The sequence below is a fragment of the Etheostoma spectabile genome, chromosome 16 (assembly GCF_008692095.1).
Source record: "Etheostoma spectabile isolate EspeVRDwgs_2016 chromosome 16, UIUC_Espe_1.0, whole genome shotgun sequence".
Classification (NCBI taxonomy): domain Eukaryota; kingdom Metazoa; phylum Chordata; class Actinopteri; order Perciformes; family Percidae; genus Etheostoma; species Etheostoma spectabile.
In genome coordinates, this window is record NC_045748.1 from 459,579 (window position 1) to 470,986 (window position 11,408).

The following is an 11,408-nucleotide window of genomic DNA, read 5'->3' on the forward strand; positions in this document are numbered from 1 at the left end:
TCTCAGAATTCTGACTTTAATCTCAGAATTCTGACCTTTTTCTCAGAATTCTGAGAAGTAAGTCAGAACTCACATACATTTTTCATCAGTGGCCCTAATCCTCTTCCGTACCAAAGAGCGTTGTGTGGAATCCATCATGGTATTTTTTGTAATTAAAAAGAGCATTGATATAGGTGGAACATGAGGGTTAAAGTCATGTACACTCCGGTACAACAAGTGGAGACATGCACTTTAAACATTGGTCTGTAGCCCACCACTTAAACAGAAGAAGAAGATAAAGCATTGCTCTTCTCGCGAGATTTCTTAGCAGGCAAAGGAAAAAAAAAAGAAACTGGGATGCTAAGGGTTTGTTAGCCTTGTGTACTGACAGTTTCGCGTCTAGCTGGATGGAGGAGAAAACGCCACACTGTTATTAAGGTAAAATAACGTGTGGTCACAGTAAAATACATTTTGTATAAGCCTGTACGTCCGCTGTGCTAGTAATTAGATGGTGTCTATCATATTTGACTGGCTGAGTGTTAGCTTACATTGTAGTGCAAGCATCGGCTGCCTTTATCATCGATGTGATTGTAATATCAGTTCGACTTGATTTTGTAACGTTAATATTACACTGCGTGGCATTTAAACTCCATCTGCCAGTATGAGCCGGTATCTTACAGTTTTATCAGTCTGTATATGGAACTGACAATGTGAGGAAATAATGGAGAAAGATAGCTGGAATCACGCTAACGTTAGCTGTACACTATTTCAGAGATATGTAATTTGGGCCCTGTCTGCTCTACGTTACAGGCAATGTGTGGGCATATATGTCTATTCGTTTTCTAGCACACCGTATCCTCTTTATTAATGTTGTGTTTTCTTTATCATACATAAGGGAGGCTTTCCAGAGACTGGGAGCACTTCCTGCAGTCACCTCCCCTATCATCCTTCTCAGAGTGGATTTGAAGATGTAGCCAAGAGTAAGGTGGATCATCTCTGTAGTCCCTCAGCATTCCTGCCCCAGGCATAGTCAGTGACTTCTCACCTCCACCCTCTGCCAGCCTAACTCTGGGGCACTTTGGCCCCTAACCAGGGCTGCCTAGTGCGTGACTCAGCCTTCCCCACTCAGTCGGTCCCTGGTTGAAGGACCCTGCTGTCCTCAGCCATGCTGTTCTCCCTGAGGGAACTGGTCCAGTGGCTGGGCTTCGCCACCTTTGAACTCTTCCTCCACCTGCTAGCTTTGCTAGTCTTCAGCATGCTGGTGGCTCTGCGAGCTGACATGTTCACCCCTACGTTGAGCTGGTGGCTGGTGTTCGTCCCGCTGTTTGCCGCAGATGGCCTCAGCACCTATTTTACGGCCATTGTGTCAATCCGTCTTTACCAAGAGAACGAGAAGCGCCTCGCCGTGCTGCGGCTCCTCTGGGTGCTGACGGTGCTCAGCCTCAAGCTGGTGTGCGAGGTGCTGCTGTGTCAGAAGCTGGCGGAGCAGGAGCAAGCCAGAGACCTGTGGTTCGGCCTCATCGTCTCGCCGCTGTTCATCCTGCTGCAGCTGCTGATGATACGGGCGTGCCGCGTCAACTGAGGGGAGGCGGCTAGCGGTTGGGCTTTCCCATCGAACACAGGAACATAGAGAGACAATTTTCCTCTGCCAATAGAGATTTAAAGCATAACAATAGTGTTATTTCTCTTTGGGCTCATTGCTACCTTTTTTTTTTTTTTTTTTTACACATGTTACAGGTATCACCAGATTTGTATACATTTGTGTTTCTAATAATTATTTATAAGTTCTAATGCAGTATTTCTCTTTCCAGAAGAGTGGAGGCTGTTGTAGTTGTACCATGGATTTGGAATTCGATCAATCATGTATGAGAAAAATAAGGGTGACCACGTCCTTTTGGCCATGTAGTGTAAAAAGTAGGGCTGGGTTAAAATAATCGATTCTCCAATTAAAATCGACCTTTGTTTGGGTGATTCATAAAATCCCTGAATTGATATGCATTTTCACCATGGATGTGGGGAATCTTCATTTAAACATTAACCTGATGCGTTATAAAAAAAGAAATATGTGAGGGTTGCTTCTTGCTTGTACAATTATCACGATTCTCTACCATGATTTTTTTTGACCATGACAAATCAAAACAATTTGGTAGTACCAAACAGATTTTTTTGGCACCTATAGCCCATTGTTCATCACCACAAGCCTGTAAACATAGGCTCAATGAAGAGAAGGGAGAGCGTTAAAACCTATTTTATACAGTCTGTTTAAAACTCACAGAAGAAAGTCGTAGCCTCTGTGATGCAGTCGGCTCGTTATATTAAATGAGAATCAATTCATTAAAATATTTTGAAAAAAATTAAATTAAGAAAAGAATCTGTTATTTAAAAAATAAACAATGAATTGAGATCGCAGTTTTATAAAGATTAATCGTGCAGGCCTAGTCGGGATATTGTGAATGGGAATCATATCGACTTGGGAAATCATTGGCGGTACCCAGCCCTAGTAAAAAATACTTAATGGTTCCCGTTGCTATAGTGAACATTGAGTTGATTCTGGAGACTGAATGGAATCCACTTGAATACAATGAATACCAGGGAATCAGTTTGTACCTGGGCCCCTTTTCATTTTCATATGGGGGAATTATGGCTGTAAGTTTTTGGTACTTTTAGGAATACAAAGAGGCCAGGCAGTAAATGTGTTCTTGGGACATGGTGTGCCTTTTACAATGTGCAGTCGATAGATAAATGAGCCATGAGAAAAATAAATGCCAGAGTTATGTTTTAATGCACATGGGAACACAACAAATGTTGAAATTGAAAGGCTGTAATGCCCTAGGCACAAATTTGGCCAACTGTCTTGGGTAACAGAGCTTCCCCCCCCCCCCCCCCCCCCCCCCCCGAAGAAGACATTGATTGCCTGCACAATTAGGTTTATTACTATCATCATTTGTCTCACTTGGTTGCCTGTTACAGGGAGTGTTTACACCATTGTCAGCTCCCAGTCTCACCCCTTGTAAAAGAACTGAGTGTGATTTTCCACCAGCAGTCAATTGTGAGTACACATCTTCACTGACTCTTGCTGTTTATTTGTACAATATGTAATGTATAGGATCTGAGTTTGATCGTACCTTATGTATTTACTGCACGTATTTAGGGCTTCATTTGAAGGTAATTCCCGATGTGAAATTATGTGTAAGTAAGATGTATTTGATTCTGGTAAGGAATTCACCAAATTTTATTTATGTTCTTATTTTCTTGTTATGGCACCCGTATTGTCATTTGTATATACTGTACATGTAAATAAACATCAACATTTATCCAATGCCGTGTAATGAATATTTAAGGGTCTGAGAGAAGTTATGTGTTACCGGCCCTTGGTCCCCTAGCCACAAGGAGGCGCTGCTGGCCTTTTATGTGGACGTGTACACCACAATGTAAAGGACCAGACATCTATCATCTTTTTGCAAGTTAAACCGTGTGTGATTTAGCGAATCTACAAACATGTTTCCAAAACATACCTTTCAAAAAAATGTGTATGTGTCCTGCGTGTGTTTTAGAGTATATTCGGCCCTGGGTGAAAATCATACATAATAATATGCATCCAGTAGTTTTATTAGGGTTCTATGAACGATAAGCAGCATTATTATTGCATGTGGACATCTTCAGTGATGGATTAAGTCTAAAAATCAATGGGTTGTTTTGCCAAGGGCATTTTACAGATTAAAACTGTCAAATTTATTTTAAAAAAAAAAGTCACCATTCAAATTCTCAGAAAATTACAGATGACGTGATTTACACCAGCTGTGCTTTAATTACTTTCAATTTGACTTTTACGAGCGGACAAAGGTAGACTACACTTTGACTATGCATTCGATTACTTCTCCCCCTGTGCTCTATAAAGCCTTAACAGCAATTGCTGTTCTTAATTATGGCTCGGTGATAAATGTTTGATGAGCTACAGTAATCGCTTGTAGTACCCAAGAATAGCCCTCTTAGTGCTGATTCATGTGCAGCAGGATACTTCTCAGCTCATGTGTTAACTGCAGCCGGATTATCGACAGGTGGCATCACCCGTTAATGCTGAATGTCTAGATATCACATCCGAACAAAAACAATTCAGGGCTACAGGATCCCTATACACTGAACCTAGGGGTATGCAGGTGTAGAAGGAAAACTTTACAAAGACTACAAAAGACAATCAATTTTGAACAGAATTGGCAAACCACAGGTAGTAAAGTGCAACAAAAATAAAGCACAAAAAGACATTACATTCCTTGGATTTTAGCACTAAGTTTTTTTTATGTGGACCTAGTCTTAGGCTACAAGTCTCGCGGCGTGGTTAGGATTGTAATTAAACAACTAGTAGGCCTACAAATCTATCTTATATTTCATCACTCAATTTAATATATATCCACTGACAGTATTAAATCGGCTTTAGCATAAAAGGTAAGGGGTGGATTGAACCTGAACGCAACACTTTTGATTGATAGCTCTTCCTTGCCCAGTCAACAATAGAAACGGGAGTGGTTTGCGTCAGTGTGTGACGTTCTAAATAAAGGAATGGGGCGTATCTGAAGCCAATAACGACCAATCAAGAAGCGGGTGGGAATGCCAAAGCCGCTCGTGCTGCTGCGGATGGGCGGGGCCGTGGTCAAGGATTGTGTGGAGAGAGGCAGTCAGAGTGAGAAAGCAGAGGAAGAGGAGAGAGAAAAATAGACGATAGGGATGTGTTTGCGTGTGCGGTGAATAGTGCTGCGGGTAGAGTCAGAGCCGGATACAGGTTTTATAGCCGCACCGGACCGCGGCAAAATCGCCTCAGAGCCTGCCTCTCTCCTCTTCATCCCCTCTAAACAACACTCCGCAATGTCTGGCGGAGGAGAGGTACGCGTCCTCCGCCAAGAGCCTGGGCAAGAGAGCCCGAGGATGCCGGCCTGGAAGCGAGAGATATTGGAGAGGAGGAAGGCGAAGGGTGGCGGGTCTGGAGGAGCCGGTGCAGCGGAGACAAGCCCCGGCGGTGCGGGTTCGCAGCGGGCTAACGGCGAGACGACGGGAAATGTGAACGGCAGCAGCAGCAGCAGCAGCAGCAGCGGACCGAGCTGTGGGTCCGGGCGGAGCTACACCATCACCACAGCCAGTCAACACTTCACAAACAACAAAGAGCCACGGCCGACGGACGCTGAGAGGACGACACCGAGGGAGGACGACAGACATGAGAGCCTGGTGCTACAGGAAAGTCTGGGCCCGCTGGAGGAGAACCCATTCATTAAACTGGAGAAGGAGCGGAGGCGGCGACAGGACCGAGATAACGCTTCTCGTCCTGTCCAGCACATCTTGGAGCTGTATGGCAGTGTACCCGGTATACGGACTATCCGCGCAGACAATATTATCATAATTGAGTCTGACCCGGATTACTTTCCGGAAGCTGGTGGGTTAAACACCGGGTCCAAATGGCAGCAGAACGGTGTGAGTAGTTACAGCTCTCTGAACGACCTCCTGGACCGGAGAGGGAGTGCTGTTACTGAGATAAGAGCCAAGGAAGTGGTCATTTATGACACCACGTTAAGCAAGAGTGAGGAGAACTTGAGCACCCTGGGCCGCCCTGATCATGAGGCCTCATCATACGAGACAGGTGAGGGCCAAGGCAGGGTAAGCCGGATGCTGCAGAAGTTTGACAGCAACTACGGGAAGCTGCAGAAGAAGTCCCACAGCACAGAGAACCTGCTGGACCTGGATTGTAGTGCCAGCAGCAGGCCAAGACTCTGGTCCAGGCCACAGCCAGATCTGGTGCCAAAGGCCAGGCCAGGACCGTCACTCAGCAGCCCGGGCAGCAGCCAGCCATCTTCGCCTGTCTTCCAGAGTCCATTGTCTTCCAAACTAAGGCCACAGCCTGTTGTCTCTGAGCTGGGCAGCCCCCAACGCTCTGCAGGGACCCCTCAGCCTGTGTCTTCCTTCCGTCAGCGGTTTGAAGAGAGTGGAGGCCATGGTGCAGCTGTCACCCCTGGGGATGAGCCAGACAGGGTGCAAACCAAGTCCATCAGAGAGAGAGACTGGGAAAGCTCTGAGGTGCCACCCAAACCCAAGGTGCCATGCTCTCCAGAGACCCGTCGCGTCCGTGCCGAGCCCCCCTCAAGCCCCATCTCGTTCAAGGTGTCGCGCTCCTCTTCTGACTTTGAGATCCGTCCTTCACCGAAGCCAGACCTCACTCGAATTCCTGACGGGGACACCCAGGCACGGGCCCTTGCAAACCTGCGCCTGCAGTCCCGCAACTCCTTCACAGTGATCCCCAAGCGCCGTGTTGCTGCCTCATCTGCAATAGGCAGCCAAGCACCGCCCAGCCCCATCAAGTCTTCCCCTTCCCACAGAGTGGCAGAGGTGCACACGCCAGGAGTGCCAACCACCCACGCCCCTACACCCACCTTGACACCCTCAAAGAGGAATGAGGAGAAACTGCAAGAGAAGGAATTCGAGACGCCCGTGAGGCTCTCCCAGCCTGAACCATCTCCTTCTGTTGCCACAAGTCCTGCGACTCATCCGACCTCGGAACCTGTGTCTCCATCCCCTGCTCTAATCCCAACTCCTTACTCTCCACCTGCTCTGCCTTCACTCCACTCTTCTCCGGCTGTCTCATCTTCACCCTCCTTCTCTCCGGTTCCTTCAGACTCTCCAGCCCCGTCTCCTGCCCCTTCTACCCCATCCCCTGCTCCAGAACAACATCCCGTGGATCAGCTACCTGTAACAAACATAGACGACATTGATGTGGACCCCCTGCAGCGTGTCTCCGCTCCCAGCCCCATGGCGCAGAGAAGAAAGGGGAACACCTTCACCGTGGTCCCTAAACGTAGGTTGGAGGCCGAGGGCCAGCCAAGCTCACCTGAGCCCCGGCAGGAAGCCTCAAGCGAGCCGTCTCCGGGGTCCACGCCCCCACAGGCTCCGTACGCTCAGCTGGGCTCCTTGCTGAAGAAACGCTACCCCGCTGCAGAGGAAATTGAGGTCATCGGTGGTTACCTTTCCCTCGCAAAGTCCTGCCTCTCCAAGACGGGCTCCATGGGCAAGAAGGTGAGAGAAAATCAGTCAAACCATTCTGATTATCAACTAATATCAATAAATAGTCCAATGCCCACAAAATAGCTGGTTTTAGCTTCTCCAATGTGAGGATATGTTTCACTTGTCTATTTACATCTGATCTGTTTCCCTCTGATCTAAATTTAGTAGTCAAGCCTCACACAGGAAGAGCTCTGTTATTGTTGTTTTCGTCTCTGTACATCTGCCACTTTTTGTTCTTTAAGCAAGCCAGTGCACACCGGTCACCTGTGATTTTTAAGGATTTAAGCAGTATTTCCACCCCATGGTTAAGCCTCAGTTATATTAATGCATTGGGATGAGTCACCGCTACTCTAAAGCTCCACATCCCATCACTTGACCTGCTCTCAGGCCTCTATGCCTAAGTGGATGAAAAGTGTGTTTTTACACAGCCACTTCCAACCCTGTTGACTGAACAATCTCATCAAGGCTGTATCCAGCTCTCAGGATCTGGCTCGGGGGGGGGGGGATTTGAGCCTGCTCCGACCTATCCCAAACTTTGAGGAAATCATGTATTGCTTCTTTTACAGTTGAATTCATCTGTGTTTTTGGCCAAAGCTGAGATATTACCAGGTCTGCTCCTAAAATCATAATTCAATGATAATGTGGTGTGCTTTGGGCATCACAGTTATCTTGCAATCATAATCTGATATCTGGTGCTTGTTTGGCAAAGGTCTTGCTGCAATTAGCCCCTGTTTCATCAGTTTCGGGGATTAATTAGATATCAGAGAATGTCTGTTATTAATTTTGAGATTTCTGCTCAAGGCTGCTTTCACATTCTGCTCTGGATCAGCCCGGCATTATTTTCAGCATGGTGTGTGTGTATGTTGCCCTCTTGATAGCCAAAGATCTCAGCCAGTGACTTGAATGATCTTTTACACTATACATCATGTTGGGACTATTGCGGTGGTTCAGGATGCTCAGGGTGTGGAGCATGGAACCACAGCATCCTGGGTGGGAGTCCAGGCTAGGCCCGTGTCATCCCTCGCCCTTCCTCTTAGCCTGCTGTGCTCTGTCTGCCAAAGAGGAAATGTGTTATGCGTTCAGTTACATCACAGTCCTCCCCTAGACTTTTGTGATTTACAAAGCACCACATCGCTTCCAATTCAGAATATTTTGAGCCTTTTGGCAGCTCTTCAGTCTAACCTCTCAGACGTTGGCCTGCAGTTCTGTTTCCTGGACCTGGTCTGCTCCAGTATAATCCTCTGCTCTCTAAGTAAATCCCACTCCCACCTCTTACAACAGGGCCACCAAACTGAGGCCACTCAAGATTGTATCATGTGGAAACAGTGAGTAGCAAATAGAAAGATTCTGCTCATCACATCATTGAAACTATATTACATTTGTACTGCGCAGGGCTGGATATACTTTGTGTATACTGCTTATTTGTACTTTCAATACTTATTTTTTATTTTACATTGTTTTACATTCTTGCATTTAGACAACACATATTTAGACAACATTGTTTTTGTTAGATGGAAAAAACTGTTTATATTTTTCAAAGTAAAGTATAGTATGATTTTAAAGTATAGCTTTGAGATCTGCAAAGATTAATTGCTTTGGCCCGTTGTCAACTATTAAATTATTCGCCAACTTTAAATAATCGCTTTTAATCAGTTTGAGTCCTTTTTTTATTATGAAAAGAAATGTTGTGGTTCCATGTTTTTAAATGTGAGTATGCTCTGGTTTCTTCCTTCCTCTGTGACAGTATACTGAATATTAGGGGTGTGACGAGACGCTTACTCCACGAGACGAGACACATCACGAGATTGGGTTCACGAGAACTAGACGAGACAGATTTTTAAAAAAAATTTAAGAAATCCTCGATGAAATATATGATGGAAAATAGTTTTTTTATTTAACTGAAAAATCACAAAATGCAAAACATTTAGGTGCATTTTGAAATCAACTATTAAGTGAGATGTTATTTATTTTTTTGCAAAGGACGTGCAACCACTGCAAATGTTTTGTATAACTCTACCAACTGGCTTCTGCCCTGTACAATTTCACACGAGAAATCTAACTCCTTTCCAAAACCGAACATAAAAAAATAAACAGTATAAATAAATGAATGTGTAAATAACAGAAAATAACATTTTAAATGCAAACGTAAGGTATCAATAACCAAAGTACTGCTCTCTCAAAACTGTGCAAACAAACAACAAAAAAACAAAATGTTGCCACACAAAGGATTGTGATCTCGTCACACCCTTACTGAATATCTTTGAGTTGTGGACAAAACAAGACATTTGAGGACGTCTTGCACACTGGTTGACATTTGTCACCATTTTCTGACATTTTATAGACCAAACAACTAAAATAATCAATAGATTAATTGAGTATTAAAGTAAGCGTTAGTTGCAGCCCTAATGGCTTTGATAATATGGGGACTAGAACTCTATTAACTATCATATTGGCAGTTGTAGCCTCCACTCAGTACACACCCAAACCCAAAACACCCATGTCATAATTCTTATTGCTGTGCCATTACCTAAAATGGGAGTTTGTAGATGTCTTATCTTCCAGCATTGTATTTTTGGTATCCATAGAAACTCTGGAAACATGACTAGAATTTAAAAGAGGGTTCTGTGGGTTTGATGTTTGCCTGCAGATCATGACTTCATCATGACTGATATTTAGACTGGTGACTTGTGTGCGTAAGCCTAACCCATGCTACCTGCTTGTGTGTGTTCCTTTTATTGCATGCAGACTACCACCGAGCGTGGCCATAAGACATGAACACATCCACATCTTTTGTCATCGCAAACCAAACATTTTCTACTTTTGTTGTCAGTCTAGTCTTCTTGGTCAACAAGGCTTAGATTCTTTCTTCTTCTCTTTTCTGGGCAGGGCAGCGCTGGCAATTACAAAAGCATCGAGGCTTGGCCTGGCCTGTATAATTTGTGCGGAATTTTTGTTCAGCGCTGTTTCTGTATGAGAGCAGCCTCCGAGAATGGCCTCAGCTCAGCGTTCTGGTCTGGGATTGGGTTTTTTTAAGCGCTCTTTTTAACCATTTTTATGAGGAACTTGGCTGAAAATGAATGTTCCATGTACGCACGTCAGTACCAAAGCAGCTCATTAACTCTTCCTCTAGATTTCCCCAAAATATTTTCACTCTATCCCCATTTTCTTGCTGCATGTTCTGATTTTTGAACTCTCTTGTATGAGTGCTGAATGCTGGACCACATCCAACACAGTCTCATGTACTCTCTCTGTCTTTATCGCTCCACAAGCACCTCTCTCCTTTGTTGTCCTATTCCCTCTACCCACAGTGCACTGCCTTATTCCTGTGCGGTGGTGGTTAATAGGGCCTGTCCCCTCGCTTCCAGCTTCCTGTGATCTCTTCCTCTCTATTGGGGAAGGAATTGTGGAAGAGCTATGTAGGTCAAGTGAAGCTTCTTGTACTGCTTAACTCCTGCATTTGCATAAAATCTACTCGGGCTGACTAGTGAAATAGACTGCAGTTTGATTGGATTGGGCTCAGTTGACTTGACCAATTTAACTTATTTCCTTGAAAACGACGCCACTCTGAGTTAAGGATTGTTTTTGAAATCGTGCGTGTCTGCGTGCGTGCGTGCGTGTGTGTGTGTGTGTGTGTGTGTGTGTTTTTATGAGCTTACCTGATTTTTCCCATTGTTGGCAGCCTCTGTGTATTGGCACTGAGGAACCACTCATATGTTTATTTTGACCATTCTGTCAGGCTAATGATTAGGTCTGGTGAAGAGGATTGTGTGTTGTTACTAAAAGGGATAATAATTTAGGTGCTGTTAGTCTCATGGAACTTCGGATTTAGTTTTTTTTTTCTTCATGTGCACCAAAGTGGTTTCTCACAGTGAAATACTATTGAACAATCCCAAGCTGATAGGGCTGTGGGAGAACCACTTTCATACACGGTCTGTATAAACCATGATATAGAAGATCACTTGGTAACCATGGCAACACGTATGCATCAGACCGTGGGTGCAGGCCATCATGTTCCCTAATGCATTGACTAAAAATGCTCATAATAGTTTTTGAACTTAATAACACCAGAGAAGATGAGTGAAAGGAGCACTGATAATGCAGGACGCCATTCACCAAAGCTGTCTTCACCTGGCAATTCCTATTACCTGACAAATCATGTGACATATGTCTATGGGTTTGTTTGTATGAGTCAGTGTGACGGCTATAAATGTAACAATAGTACCCTATACTCTTTAATTCAGTTCAGTTCTATCTATAGTTTCAAATTATAAGATATTTAGATAGAGTAGGACAAGACTTGTAACACACTCTAATTTACAGAGACCCAAAAATTCCCCCCATATCGTAATATGGTAAGTGTTGTCTTTACCTGGTTTTACAGGCTGCAT

General features: G+C 44.6%; 2 protein-coding genes across 3 annotated transcripts in view; both read left to right on the top strand.

Annotated features, from left to right (window-relative positions):
- Window positions 1-283: 283 nt before the first annotated feature.
- Window positions 284-2,995, top strand: tmem203 (transmembrane protein 203). 2 transcript variants are annotated; one of them, XM_032539820.1, is made up of 2 exons: window positions 284-417; window positions 875-2,995. In XM_032539820.1, exon 2 carries the CDS (start codon window positions 1,145-1,147, stop codon window positions 1,559-1,561), a length of 417 nt encoding a protein of 138 aa, XP_032395711.1. In that variant the 5' UTR covers window positions 284-417; window positions 875-1,144; the 3' UTR covers window positions 1,562-2,995. The 2 variants fall into 2 exon arrangements, with proteins under 2 accessions (XP_032395711.1, XP_032395712.1); XM_032539821.1 differs by having other exon boundaries at window positions 888-2,995.
- A 1,629-nt stretch (window positions 2,996-4,624) lies between these two features.
- The window catches only part of tprn (taperin), a 37,366-nt gene continuing 30,582 nt past the window's right edge, over window positions 4,625-11,408 (top strand). The window contains exon 1 of the mRNA XM_032539807.1: window positions 4,625-7,032. Within this exon, the coding sequence (XP_032395698.1) occupies window positions 4,840-7,032 (2,193 nt within the window). The 5' untranslated portion in view covers window positions 4,625-4,839. The remainder of the gene's footprint in view (window positions 7,033-11,408) is intronic.

What these genes read in the sequence shown, in the direction of transcription:
- tmem203 (XM_032539820.1), top strand. Translation starts at nt 1,145, where the DNA reads ATGCTGTTCTCCCTGAGGGAACTGGTCCAGTGGCTGGGCTTCGCCACC.